This window comes from Pelophylax lessonae (assembly GCF_965119305.1).
Source record: "Pelophylax lessonae genome assembly, chromosome: 4".
Classification (NCBI taxonomy): Eukaryota; Metazoa; Chordata; class Amphibia; order Anura; family Ranidae; genus Pelophylax; species Pelophylax lessonae.
This window is the reverse complement of record NC_138771.1, coordinates 470,486,125-470,501,827: the sequence shown is the minus strand read 5'-3', so window position 1 is coordinate 470,501,827 and position 15,703 is coordinate 470,486,125. Positions and strand designations below refer to the sequence as shown.

At 38.9% G+C, this 15,703-nt stretch overlaps 1 protein-coding gene across 3 annotated transcripts in view; it reads right to left on the bottom strand.

Annotated features, from left to right (window-relative positions):
- RFX4 (regulatory factor X4) overlaps nt 1-6,788 on the bottom strand; it is a 131,379-nt gene extending 124,591 nt beyond the window's left edge. For 2 of the 3 annotated variants that reach the window (XM_082256640.1, XM_082256639.1), the window contains exon 1: nt 6,475-6,788. In XM_082256640.1, coding sequence (XP_082112766.1) covers nt 6,475-6,517 — 43 coding nt within the window. In that variant the 5' untranslated portion in view covers nt 6,518-6,788. The remainder of the gene's footprint in view (nt 1-6,474) is intronic. The other variant, XM_082256638.1, reaches the window with a different exon arrangement.
- Between the last annotated feature and the right edge of the window lie 8,915 nt (nt 6,789-15,703).

Genomic DNA, 15,703 nt, shown 5'->3' with positions numbered 1-15,703 from the left:
AAAAGGCAGACTGTACAATCGTCATACAGATAATGCGATTGATTACTAAGGGAGCGGAGACTGTTCACTTTCAAAGTAAATGTTCTAGGAATAATGAAAACAGAGAAGCTTTTTTCCCTTCAATCATCCAAAAAAAAGAAATTATAATCCTGTTTTTTAAATTTCCCTTGCACACAATTGAGTAATGTGAACGCAGTTTATTTTATTTTTTAAAAAGTTAACTTCCATTTTGCAAAGTGCTCCTTCCCCAGTGCCCTTACGCAAGACAAAAGTGTAAATCCTTTTAGCTATCCTGCTGCTGACTGCCTTTATGCTGTTTTTTTTTTTTAACTGCATGATTCTTTGCTTACCAGACAAACCTACACATGCATATTCACTTGAAAATTCATGATTCGCAGAAAAAAGAGCCGATTCACTGGTTTGGCCAGATTGTGTAATCCATTTGCTTATCTCTACTCCCATGGTTATTTAGGACCCATTAGGATCGATGCGCGTGAGTTATGTTTTTTGTAGCTTTAGGTGGGTACGTTGTCATGCATCAACATGCATTTCCTTTGTGCATTGGTATGCTTTTGCTGCGTTTCGACTTTTCTATGTATTTTGAGTTTAGAATTAGGATTGGAAAGAATTAACAGTCATTGAACAAAGCTAATTTATATCTGTTGCCACTGCCTCAAAATGCATGCTACAAGCTTTTGATGCATTCCCATTGACTTCTATGGACCGCACAATACACTAAAATGCAGAAAATACTCAGACAATAATTTTTTTTTCAAATGCAATGCACTGCAGTGCTAAGATTGGGACACACACTAGGAGACTTACTAAAACTGGGGAGATCAAAATCTGTTGCAGTTCTGCATAGAAACCAATCAGCTTCCAGGTTTTATTGTCAAAGCTTATTTGGAAAAGCTGAACTTGGAAGCTGATTGTGCTACCATGTTCAGATGCACCAGATTTTAAATGCTCAAGTTTTAGTAAATCTCCCCCAATTTTTATGGGAAACCACAACACATGCTTTATAGTGTGTCAGAACATATGCTTTAAAACACAATTGTTCAAATGTGGCTTTAACTCTTTACACATTATCCTATTCATTTTGCAGACACCACTTCATATGAACAATTTCCACGTTAGCTGTACCATGTTAATTAATGCTCTCCTACCCTCCACCACTACACTTGTCACAAAGTTTAATAGTGACCTGACCGCCCTGTACATATAGGGGCAGTTGCGTCTTTTTTGTGGAGCGCCACGACAAAAGTTATACCCCCTGTTGCCTTTAGCAGGCAGTACTGCTACCGAAAGCCACCCATGCAAGTGAATGGAGCTGCGCCACAAGTGCTAGCTAAACACTAGGCTCGCAGTTGTAGCGTGGTATTTCCACTTAAAGACCTTGTTCGGCTGTCAAAAAAAAAACAGGCATTCAGTAGGCAGCAATATTGCCTCCTGAATGCCCATCAGCCACTTCTGTACAATTCCCAGTGGATCGTTTTTCAGAGACTGCCACAAAATGAGTGATTATTTTCTTAAAGCACCATGTATCAAAAAAAGCTGACAGTTCTTTTTTTCAATAAAATACTTTTCTTTTTTTTCATCCATTGTTACATCTCAGTTTTGCTGATCTCCTGCAGCATCTTTGCTATATAACCTCCAGTGATGGCTCCATGGCATTTCTTAAGACAGGCTTCTTTATGGTGACAACAGTTGGCCATGCCTATGCAATGTGTGTTGAAATGCACATTTTTAATCTCTATCAGTAGCTCTTTCACCAGGGTGACAACACTGAGGCACAAATAGGGAACCTGGAGCATTGTCACCCTATACCAAAACATGCCTAACCTTAATGGCAGGATTGGCATGTGTTATTCTTTTTAAAGATACAGACTTAAAAATATTTAATATGACTTTAAGCCTGGGTTCACACTACTGTGATGCGGGAACCAGCACGATTCTAGTGCAGGTTCCTGCATCACATCTCCTTACCCTCTGCCTTCTGCGAACCGCTATGGGTGTTAATACAAAGTTAATGACAACCCCAGATTGGATGGCAGATTGCAGTGCAAACTCTGAATTCGGACAGGAATTGGATTACATGGGTGTGAACACCTTTGTGATCCGATTCCAGTGTGGGGAAAAAAAAGGTTCCTGCACCTTTTTCGTGCGAATCCAATGCAAGTTCAGCCATACAACTGTATGGCTGAATTCGCATTGCACAGACATCGCATATGATCTGCACAGCAATGTGGTGCGAATCATATGCAATGTCTGACATTGAAGTAGTGTGAACCCAGGATAAATGACAATGATATGTTAAAGCTTATATAAGATTTTAGAGATTGGGTTTACATATACTTTAAGTGATAACGGCTATTGATTAACTTGATCTATTACTCCTTCTCTTATTGGTTATCATGGTATAACACTCTATGGATATGGGCCAGCACACTGGGGTATTTGAGATGTATTTTCTATGGATTTGAGATGTGTTTGTTTTGTGTTTTCCCATGCAATCACATTCCAGCTAGAGAGCTAGCGTTTCAAAGTAATTATAACTGATCTCAAAGACCACTAGTTCTAAGTAAGCCATTTTACATCCTATATCTGGGTCTATTTAATTGGTGCCCAGATCATGCATAGGAAGGCCACCTGGTTGGTATTTTACTAGCCAATAAAAATAAGACATGTTGCAAATGTTATCAATAAGAAGAGGATAGATTTGCCGTTAAGTTTCTGAGAAAGGGTAGCCTTCCAACCCCCCTCATAACTCCATGCCTAGCTTTATAGGGCATGGGTGCTCCGAGACCTCCGATACCTCTTAGGCCTCTGGTTGTAAATGTGTGCGGAGAGTTCTACAGACTCTCGTGTTTTATTTGGAAGCCGCAGGAAACTTGCATTATGCAGCGAAACGCATGCTCAATTGGATCTTACTGCCTCAGCATTCAATCCCTTTTGTTAGTTTTTGATTTCTCAAAGAAACAGCTCACCCGGTGCCTTTAGCTCACACAGAACTGCTAACTCATAATATTTTGCTGTGGCTGATCGCTACTCCCAATGGTATCCATGACAACCGTCCCAGGGATGGTCACCATGGAGACGAGCCCCTGCAAACTTTACACACAACTTTCAAAAGTAACTTCCCCAAACTGTCTTTTTTTTTTTGCAAACCCCCTACGTTGCCCCATTAAAAAAACGATATTGTATGCAAGAAGAGAAGTTAAAAGATCTCCATTGAATTGGCTTATTGTTATTTCTGGAATAAATATTTAAGCTAAATTAAAAAATGCTCATCCTGATTGCCAATTTTACAGTCAGGAAGGACTTTTCTATTGGGGGGAAAATTTGGCACATGCTTTAAAAAAGGGTATTAGGTTCTACTACATGTTATCCGGTTTTATATATAGGGTTCAAATGTGTATTTTTAAACAAGTTTTTCCATTGATCAACAAGTAAAACTAACTTTTTCTTTTGGTTTAAATGTGATCAATTCATATTGAATCACCCACTTCTACATTTCAGAGATGTAAAAAGTTCTTCCATACAAGTACTAAATGAAACTTGTTATTCTTAATCAAATTTGTTTTATCATTTTGGAGTAAGCCTTGGAAGAAAAAAAAATACTGCTTTAGTATTAATTCATTAATGTTTTGATGAAATGTTACATTTATAATAAAAATTTACAATAAAAATTACTGTGTATATAAATTATATATATATATATATATATATATATTATATATATCATTTTTGTACCGGATATTAGGAAAATGTAAAAAAAGTAGAGACGTATTCTAAAATAATTGCAATTATTGTTTTAGATAACTTTTTAAATATTATTATATTATGTTTATTGCTAGTATTATTCGTTTATTTATTTTTTCATGTTTTGTAATGTTTTTATATCCTTGTTAATTTATTTATTGATTTTACACTTCGTTCTGTTATAGCATGTCCTTCTATGGTACGCAACAATGTGTATATTGTGGTATGCTTTGTGTGAAACTTTCCATGGGGAGTAAAGCTGCTAGCTGCAGCTGTGTTATTAACATTCTACTGAATAATTAGATCAGCCGACTGAAGAAGAGCCATGTAATGAAATATAGTGATCTAAGGAAAGCCATTAAACAGATTATATTGGTGACTGCCTACTGTGCGCCAAAGAATCACCAGTTTCGCTGCACCTAACACTTGTTACTTCTACATGAAAAGGAACTGCAAATACACTGTCGACCAGCTCAAACTTGGGATATTGCATTTCTCACTATGAACACACGATAGATAGATAGATAGATAGATAGATAGATAGATAGATAGATAGATAGATAGATAGATAGATAGATAGATAGATAGATAGATAGATAGATAGATAGATAGATAGATAGATAGATAGATAGATAGATAGATAGATAGATAGATAGATAGATAGATAGATAGATAGATAGATAGATAGATAGATATAGATAGACAGATAGATCTCTTATGTTATTAAGATATATGCAGTTCTTAACATACGGTTATATAATTTATGAAAGAATGACTCCCCAAAATCTTAAATTCAGTATTTTAAATGGACATGATACACTTTTCAATACCTTTTCAATTTGGTTTTAATAATCTATCTATCTATCTATCTATCTATCTATCTATCTATCTATCTATCTATCTATCTATCTATCTATCTATCTATCTATCTATCTATCTATCTATCTATCTATCTATCTATCTATCTATCTATCTATCTATCTATCTATCTATCTATCTATCTATCTATCTATCTATCTATCTATCTATCTATCTACTATGTATAAAACTAACTGTATGGTTTTGCATTTGAATCTGAATTACTGCAGGAGTTGAGTATAATCACACAATAAATTGCGTGCATACTTTTTAATTATCCAATCATGTGACAAGCAAATTCCTGTTTACCTATTTCATCTGTGATATGACATGATTGGATATTCAAAGTGAAGAGGAATTTGCTTTTCACACAATTGAATAATTGAAGTGAATATTCATACAATTTATTGCATGAAAATTGCCAGCTATATTATTTATATTGCTCCTCCAAGCCCAATGTTTGTGGCGAATGTTTATTAATATATTTTAAATTCATCTATTCTTCACGGATGCTGTGGGCCCCCAAATCTTAGAAAGCTCTCTTATTAAATTAAATGTTTTATGACGGCACAACTCGTTATACTCAAGAATCACCCACTTTAGATGTGACTGCGAAAGGAAGAAGAAAAAAAAAAATCAGTCCTGGTTGTTAAATATCTCCAGGTCTTTTGTAGTGTTTTAAATAGCATGATTATGATAATATATTTCTGTCCTAGTTTGAATGGCTTTGCAGAACAGCTTAATCTCAATTAATTTAAGCTGGACTGTGTAGAAACAACTTTATCCGAGGCTGGGTTATAATGCTGCTTAATATTCCTCCCCTGCTATTGAGAAAAGTGACATTGTTGCATAAAAACTGAGTTAATAACCTGCATAAAGTTAGATGTCCTTAAAAGATTTAGTTATGGTTGGCTTCTGAGTGTTTAATGGAGGAGATTAATGTAATGATGTATCAGAGAAGAATAAAAGTAAGTACAGATAAAAGGTAAGTGTAGAGATATGAAGAGGTATGAGAGTAAAAGAATATACAGTGCTCAGGATTCCCAAGGATCGTTAGGAGTAGTACATTCCTAAAAAGTAGTAAAGAGTAAGTGGTTTTTAAAAAAATTCCCTTTTTCATTAAACTTGTCTCACAGTGGGAGGAAAAAAATCTTCATGTTCTTTAAGATATACATAAAATTATAGAAAAAAATTATATATATATATATATATATATATATATATATATATATATATATATGTATATGTATATGTATATATATATATATATATATATTATACAAGATTTGATTTATTGACTTTAAAATTTCAGCAGTGTATGAAATATTTGAATCCTTTATTTCACTCATTAATTATTATTTTTTGTATTATTTTCCTAGGTTAGTATCGCTTGTTGATAAGTCAGGTTTCTGTAAAATGTAAATGATCTTAGCTGCAAGCAACAGGTGTTTCAGGGATAATAATAATTAAAAAAAAAAGTACAGCAGCAAGTGATGATGGGACGTGATTGTAAAAATTTTACAAATTTCCAGTGCCAAGTAAGTCACTTAGGTAAGAGGATTGGAAACTTGTAAGTAACAGAATAATTTTTTAAGCTATCAGATTTAATCTTTTAAATATTGCTGAAATGTCAACTTCACATTATCCTTTTCTTTTTCAGAACATCCATTAAACTGCACAGAAATAAAATAGTCTAAAACTAGTGAATGCATCAGTGACATTCCTGCATGAGGTTGTTTGATGTGTTTAATAATCAGTCCTGAGAAAGTTGGATTCCTTCGGAACTGAATTAGTTAATGCAGCTGCCTGTATATAAAAAAGTATGTGCGGAGTATAGCTGATAGTTTTACTAACCTGTGGAGTCCATATCTGTTTCTTCCAGTATCCCACAATGCATACTCTTCCCATGGGCAGTACACAAGACCAAAATCCTGGGGATGTCTGACCCCCCTATCTCAGCAATGGACAGACACAGCGAAGGGGGAAGAAGAAGTGGAAAAAGGGACACTTGGTAATCCAGCGGGGCAGAGACAGACCAGTCACAATGTTTGCTGATGTTGCATGGGAAAAAGCATCATTTTATAGGAGCCCTGATGGGAGACATGTCATTGATAGGCCAGTCTGTCTGATGAATGGCTGGTAGTCAGATGGGGAGGTGGCAAGGCTCAATGTGAAGCCCATTGTGGGGCTGTTTTGAATAATAAAGACTTTCCTCCGAAAAGGGGGGCTTAAATCTACGCAATCCCAGCACTTCAACCCCCCTCTTTCTATTATAAAACCCTTTATTACTTAAACTTTTACAGGCTTGTCTTCCATCCTTACAAAAAAAAAACTCCTGGCTGCTGCAATCTAGTCCTCACTAGACTTACCAAAACCGTATGTCTGCATAATGTACATTTGATCATTTTGCCTCATTTGTCTAAGATAAATTTAACGGCTTAGTCAATCGCAAGTACAGTGTGTAAAGTTATCGATTACAGCCAATCAGAAATAATCCTACTGTGATCTGTGGTTGCTATGGGTTACTAGACATCAAAGAGCTGCTTAGCCTTTACTATTTGATAGAAAATATAGTAATATTTCAGTTAATGAAGAAGCCATGACGATCATGGGTGGGTTTGAAATAGCTGGGAAGTGATGCCAGGTTTGCAAGCAGTATCCAACTTTTTCAAAAAGTTATCTTCTAATGCAGAAGTTGAATGCTTTGGCGCGTCAATCTTCTAAAATGTAGAAGCTGATCATCGTCATACCCGGAGAGGAGGCATGCAAGCTCTGAGATTCTGCAAGCAGTACAGTTAAAAGTCTTGGAACTGAATGTTATAAGTGAAAAGCCAGTGCTTTTGGGCGATGATAAAGTGGCTGAGGTTTTTTTTTTTTTTTTTGGAGAAGGAAAATCTGTGATTAGAATATGAATAGAACTCCAACAGGGGAAGAAAAAGGAGATTACAGATGAATTGCTTTCAGCAGGGACAAGAGCTTTGCTCCCTCCTCCGCAAACAGCAAACTGTACCAATGCTAGACAGGAAACAAGGCATCTCTCACTAAAAACACTTTCCCTGACCAGGCAGCCCCAACTAAAGACACATTATCACTGTCATTACTGCTGTTATCTTTTCACAGGATGCCCTGTGAAAGTTTTTGTTTTATGGAGCATTGCTCTACACAGCGGATTGTCACTTGACAAATATCTGTATGGCATGGAAGAAAGGTTAAAAAGTGAACTTGTTGAAAATGTAAAACATCATTTGAAATATTTAAAGGGGGTGTATCTTTTATTATCATTATTTGTAGCTAATGATATAAAAGATATTCAGGAATGATGTCAATAATCTTCTAGATTTGTGTTAATGGTTTAAGAACCTTGTCTCTATGTTTAATTTGTAGTTACAATAGCTCACAAAAGTGAGTACACCCCTCACATTTTTGTAAATATTTTATTATATCTTTTCATGTGACAAGACTGAAGAAATGACATTTTGCTTTGCTACAATGTAAATTAGTGATTGTACAGCTTGTATAACAGTGTAAATTAGCTGTCCCCTCAAAATAACTCAACACACAGCCAATGTCTAAACCGCTGGCAACAAAAGTGAGTACACCCTTAAGTGAAAATGTCTAAACTGAGCCCAATTAGCCATTTTACCTCCCCGGTGTCATGTGACTCATTAGTGTTCAAGGTCTCCAGTGTGAATGGGGAGCAGCTGTGTTTACTTTGGTGTTATTGCGCTCACTCTCTCATACTGGTAACTGGAAGTTCAACATGGCACCTCTTGGCAAAGAACAAAAAAAGAATTGTTGCCAAGACCCTTAAACTGAACTGCAGGATGGTGGCCAAGACCATACAGGGGTTCAACAGGACAGGTTCCACTCAGAACAGGCCTCGCCATGGTCGACCAAAGAAGTTGAGTGCACGTGTTCAGCGTCATATCCAGAGGTTGTCTTTGGGAAATAGACATATTAGTGCTGCCAGCATTGCTGTTGAGGTTGAAGGGGTGGGGGTCAGCCTGTCAGTGCTCAGACCATATGCTGCACTTTGCATCAAATTGGTCTGCGTAGCTCTCATCCCAAAATTCGGAAGCCTCTTATAAAGATGATGCACAAGAAAGCTCGCAAACAGTTTGCTGAAGACAATCAGACTAAGGACATGGATTACTGGAACCATGTCCTGGGCTCTGATGAGATCAAGCTAAACTTATTTGGTTCAGATGGTGTCAAGTGTGTGTGGCCGCAACCAGGTGAAGAGTACAAAGACAAGTGTGTCTTGCCTACAGTCAAGCATGGTGGTGGGAGTGTCATAGTGTGGGGCTGCATGAGTGCTGCCGGCACTGGGGAGCTACAGTTCATTGAGGGAACCATGAATGACAACATGTACTGTGACATACTAAAGCAGAGCATGATCCCCTCCCTTCAGAGACTGGGCCACATGGCATGATAACAGCCCCAAACACACCTCCAAGACGAACACTGCCTTGCTAAAGAAGCTGAGGGTAAAGGTGAGGAACTGGCCAAGCATGTATCCAGACCTAAACCCTATTGAGCATCTGTGGGGCACCCTCAAATGGAAAGTAGAGGAGCACAAGGTCTCTAACATCCACCAGCTCATGTTGTCATCATGGAGGTGTAGGAGAGGACTCCAGTGACAACCTGTGAAGCTCTGGTGAACTCAATGCCCAAGAGGGTTAAGGCAGTGCTGGAAAATAATGGTGGCCACACAAAATATTGACACTTTGGGCCCAATTTGGACATTTTTACTTAGGGGTGTACTCACTTTTGTTACAAGCAGTTTAGACATTAATGGCTGTGTGTTGAGTTATTTTGAGGGAACAGAAAATGTATACTGTTATACAAGCTGTACACTCACTACTTTACATTGTAGCAAAATGTCATTACTTCAGTGTTGTCACATGAAAAGATATAATAAAATATTTACAAAAATGTGGGGGTTTACTCACTTTTGTGAGATACTGTATATATATATATATATATATATATATATATATATATATATATATACATGGGGCAGCCATATTTAGTCTTTACATACCTAGGCTCTGCTTCCTGCTGTTTCTACTCACAATGCACGTCTAAGGGATGCATTTACTAAAGGAGTAGAGCATGAGTAGAGTGCGGACCCGGCTGTGAAGCCGCAAGATGTCACAGCCGGGTGCCCACACTAGAGATGCTGGCGCCGTGAGGATAAGAGGAAGAGAACTGAGGCTCCCGCTGGCCGCATCGCTGGATCGTGGGACAGGTGAGTGTGTGTTTATTAAAAGTCAGATGCTACACTTTTTGTAGCTGCTGACTTTTATTAAACACAAAAACGCGTAGAACTATGCGTTAAAGAATTTGGTGAACTTTCATTCAAATGCTCACCGTGCCTCTTAGCAAATACCTTGAGGTGTCTACTTTCCGAAAAGGGGTAATATAGGGGGGATTTTTTGCTATCTTGGCATTTCATGGCCTCCGAAACTGTGATTGGTAGTGAGGAGTGAAATCAACAATTTACGCCCTTAGAAAGCCTGAAGGTAGTTATTGGTTTTCGGGGTTCTGTATGTGGCTAGACTGCCAAAGTCTCACGCATGTGGTATCCCCGTATTCAGGAAAAGCAGCAAAATGTATTTTGGGATGTCATTTCACATATAGCCATGGCATATTTGAGCAATAAATCATTTAAATTACAAGTTTGTGTAAAAAAAAAAAAAAAAAAAATTTTGCCATCTTCCTGATACTTGTGGCAAAATATAAAATATTTTAAGGACTCAAAGTGCCTCTCTGCAAATAGCTTGGAGTGTCTAATTTTCAAAATGGAGTTATTTTTGGGGGGGGGGGGGTTGTGCTATGTTGACATTTCAGGGCCTCCGAAACTGTAATAGGTAGTGAGGAAGTAAAATAAGCAATTTATGCCCTTAGAGAACCTCAAGGTGGTGATTGGTTTTCGGGGTCACGTACACAGCTAGGCTCCCAAAAAGTCTCAGACATGGTAACCCTGTACTCAGGAGAAGCAGCAGAATGTATTTTGGGGTGTCATTCCACATATACCCATGCCATGTGTAAGCAATAAATCAACTTCGTTTACAATGTAGAGTAAGAACAGAAAATTATCTCAATAAAACGACAACTGTTTTTGGCTTTTTTATTTTTTTATTTTTTTTAATTTAAATTTTTTTAAACTATTTTTTACACGTTTTTTGTAACTGTAAAAAAACTGTTCCAGGCTAAGGTCTCTCAAAATGCGATAGCCAACTTCTTTCGAGACCCTGTGTGAAAAAGTGTGCCCTAGACTGTGCGGTGCTGTACCCTCTACTAATACTCAACTAGTGTGTGTTAGCGATGAAAAAAGTCCCCGATGCAGAGACCAGGTTGGCCAGGACAGGAGGGACAAAAATAGTGGATGTTATGCCTATATTCGCGTTTCCTACAGACACGACATCTTCTTTGGGGTGTTCTTTGGGTAGGAGTACTAGGGAAGGCATCCGGAAAATGCCTCTCATGCAGCCCGCTCACTGCATATGGATTGTGAATTTTGGCCACAGCACCTTCTGGATACAGAAGGGCTGTGATGATCTCTTCCTGGAATTTTAGGAAGGATTTACTTCTACCTAACGCTTTGTATAGCACATAGGCGTTCAGCAGAGCCAATTGGAATAAGTATACAGACTTTTTTTGCATCAGCGTCTGGCCTTATGGGCAATTAATTACAGCGCCATCATCTAGCCATTGAAGTCCACCCCTTCCATGTTAAGGTTGTATTCATGGACTCAGAGGGGCTTCTCAACAACACCAGTCACCGTTGCAATTTGGACTGTAGTATCTGTGTGAATGGAGGACAGAACGAAAACATTCCCTGTTGTCCCTCCACCTTACTGCAAGAAATGTATTACACTTCAAGCAGGCTCAGTCTCACCCCATCTAAGTCAGGAATCTACAAGCCGTTTGGGGAAGCCCCGGCGATTAGGTTGCATGGTGCCACATGCAGCAATAACAAAATAAAAAAAGTGACTAAAAAGTGGCACGCTTGTGTAATAATTGTCCACGTATATATGGTACCCCTTCCGGAATAAGGGTGACAACAAGTCCCAAACTTTCTTGCCACTGCTCCCCATGTAGTCTGGGCAGTTGGGGGGCTCCACATTGCTATCTTTTCCCTCCTAAATCGGAAACTACATGTATAGCCTGTTGCCCTGTCACAGAGCTTATACATCTTATACACCCCATATCTGGCACGCTTGCTGGGGAGAAATTGTTTGAAAGCAAGACGGTCAGAAAATTTAATCAGGAACTCATCAATGCAGACAGCTTGTTGGGGCATATACAAGGCTGCAAACTTATGGTTGAAGTGGTTTATGAGGGGCCGAATTTTGTGGAGCCGGTCATATCCAGGGTAACCTCGAGGACGACAGAGTTCATTGTCACTGAAGTGCATGAACCGCAAGATTTGCTCGTATCTAGTCCTGGCCATGGCAGCAGAGAATATGGGCATATGGTGTATTGGGTCAGTGGACCAATATGACCGCAACTCACTCTTTTCAGTAATGCCCATGAGGAGGGATAGGCCCAGAAAGGTTTTAAATTCGGAAACAGTAATACGTTTCCATGCCAATTCTCTGACAAGGGTCGAATTTGGTTTTGCGGTGATTAATTGATTGGCATATAAATTGCATTAGTCCACAATAGGTCTATAAAGATCTTCTGTGAAAAACAGCTCAAAAAACCAAGGGCAGTAAAATCAGCTGTTTCCACCTAAATTCTGGGTTGGCAAGTGAATGGGTGAAGTATGGAAGCTGCAGAGGTGGTGGGTTACCATTCAAGTGATGGGCTCCCAATCCCAAGCAAGCACATCAGGAAGGACACTATGGGCTCTATGGGCATGTCTTTGAATTATTGGTGGCTGCGGGACACTACTTGTGCTAGCCACCACAACAGTTTGAATGGCACTTATGGGACTCGCCACGTCACCAAGTGTTACTGCAGTGCTGGTTTGACCATGACTAGGATGTACTAGGCCGCTGGTGCTTGCCAGTTCACCAGAAGGTTGAGCTGCACAAGCACCGACACTCTGCTGCATATGAGATCCCTGTGGTTGTTGCACCTCAGCAACAGAAGAACGGGGTCAGGTACACCTGACCTTAGCAGGGACCACTACTCCATCATCAGAGCTCTCTGTCAGGGTGCCGCTGCTCTCTACAGGTTTAAATACTGAGCCTGATTCTGACAGTGAGGCTTCCCCATCGCTCTCATCTGTCATGCTCAGCATCGTGTAGGCTTCTTCACTAGTGTACCTCTAAGTGGAACAGGTGGGGGTGGAGGTAATTAGATGAAAAAGGAGAGTTGTATATCATGCTTGTAATAACAGACTTCATTCACCTCAACACACTGCTGATACCCCCCGGAGCTTAGGGGCTAGCACCCCACACAGAACGTGGATCCATCCACTTGGAACCCCTAGGATATCTAGGAACCCCTGATAGGACCCCCAGAGTACCCTGGAACCTTTTAGGGATTCCCCGGCCTATACTCCAGGATCTCCTGAGGGAATCAGGATCCATCAGAGGGATTACACTACTTCATTATATGTATACCCGCTCTATACCCCTGTGTGGGGTGGGTATTTCTGGTGAGTGGGCTATTTACTTAAGGGAGTACCAGCACCCCACCACTTTACCCACCACAGGGCCACCATTGGGATTACCGCATGAAGATTCACCACCTGTTTACATTGTTGATGGACTTTTTGCATTAGGAATTAATTATCACTGCTGGCACATTGTCACTTTATAATTTATATTTTGTGCAAAGCGTCACTTTTATATTACTTTTGAGGATTATTTACACATCATTTGTATACACACCTTGTACCTATTCACCCATCCTGTTTACCTATTGGTGACATATCATCACTATTTAGTCATTTTCCTAATACCTGAGCACCTTACCAAATGTCATTCACCTGATATATTTCACGTTTTCCATCAGTAATTTATTTTATATTATTCCTTGTGGCACTTGACACTTTAATAATTTGTCTATTTATTTATTGTACATTCACTGTACCAGTCACTTCATTTATTTGCTTATATTTATTGCACCTGCCACTTTACATTATTTGTGCAATATTTGATATACTGTTTATTCACCTGACGTGTGTGGGTTTACATAGACATTACATTGGTTTATCCCTATATATCTCATTATCTTAATTCATTCATTTGCTTGTTTATTTATTGCACTAGTCACTTCATATTATTTGTGCAATTTTGGATTCACTGCCATTTATCTTATACTTGTTTGATATCTGTGACATCACATTGGCTCCGCCATACCATCTTATTATCTTTATTATTAATTTTACATACTCATATATCCCCTCTCCCTACACTCTTTCCTAGAGACTTTTTCCCATTTCACCTGGCAGCGCCATTGCCCTCTCTTTCTCTTTTCTACTACTGTAATGTACTCAATAATAACTTAAAGTACATAAACCATAAACCTCAGGCTCACAAAACAGTTTGTCTCTTAAACCCTGGTTCACACCAGCACGGCTTCACAGTAGCGCGATTTTGAGGCCAACATCCCTGCGTGACTTCAACGCCGCTTGCATACAATTTATTTAACAGAAATCAGTGCAAGTCGTGTTGAATCGCCCCACAGTAGTGCAGGAACCTTTTTCTAAGTTGGAGTGACTTGAGTCGCACCTATAAGAACAGTTCCAATTCCATTAATAGGGTGAGACTTGTCATGTGCCTTTAAACTCTCAAGCTAGACAAGTCGGGGCAGTGTGAACCAAGGCTAAAAGCTCATCTTCTTCCAGTTGTCAGTTTCTGGTACAATCATTTTTATTGTTGCACGCAAAAATTATCAATTGATCACCAACGCAGGGAGTACACGACAAAGAACATGGCATAAAGACATGAGTAACATCTCATGCAACTAAACATTTTAGTAATACAAAATGTCAACTGGATGACCTTAGATTAGGAGCCGTAGGTCTGCATAAGTTGCCTAAGTCAGTTGTCGGTTTGTTAAAAGGTTTGGTGCAACCTACATATGTGTAATGTACAGTATTTATTGTCATCTCCATCTAGCAGCCAATGTGCACACTACTTAGTTCAATGTTATCCCACTAGAGCATGCACAGAAGAAACCTCCCGAAACCTGTGAGTGGGGCCCCAAGTTTTTGACTGTCTAGGGGCCTCCACAGAGATTAATCTTGCACTGACTAGGCTTAGTGTAAATTCCCTTGCAAAGTGATAATTCATTTTGCAACGTGAACATGCTCTACTCCTTTAGTAAATCAACCTATGGGGTTGATTGCACAATCTGGTGCAAATGTGCATGGTAGCCAATCAGCTTCTAACTTCAGCTTGTTCAATTAAGCTTTGACAAAAAAAAACTGGAAGCGGATTGGTTTGTATGCCCAGCTGCATCAGCTTTTGCGCTCTCTAATTTTAGTAAATCAAACCAATGAATCAGCTGAATAATAAAAAAAACTGTGTAATTCATGTGAGGCTGATATAGTAAGGATGATTTACTATAGGAGTTGAGACTCTGCACTTAGTAAATTGAGTGAAGGTTTACTTCAGTTATCCAATTATGTGAAAAGAAGTTTCTGTTTATTTGCATAAAATACAAGGAAAACGGGGGACAAAACATGTAGGGCAGGGGTGTGGATGTGATGTCACCATGCCAGTCTGGTCTGCACTCACAGCTAGGTAGTGTGGTTAGAGCCAGCTAGTGTAAGGAGTTCGCACAGTTTACTAGTAATATTTTACACTCACATCAGTCCTTGCCCCCAAGAAGCTTACAATCTAAGGTCTCTAACTCACATTCATTAGGGCTAATTTAGACAGGAGAAAATTAACCTACTAGCATGTCTTTGGAGTGTGAGAGGAAACCCATGCAGACTAAGGGAGAATATGCAAACTCCAGGCAGGTAGTGTCATGGTTGGAATTTGAACTACTGACCTTAGTGCTAACCCCTTAGTCACTGTGCTGCCCATAAAGTTTATAGTGGTTTGAGAAAAACATTTAGAAGAGAGAAAAGGGATTTTAGGGGGTGTTGTAACCTTGTATCAGAATAATTCAC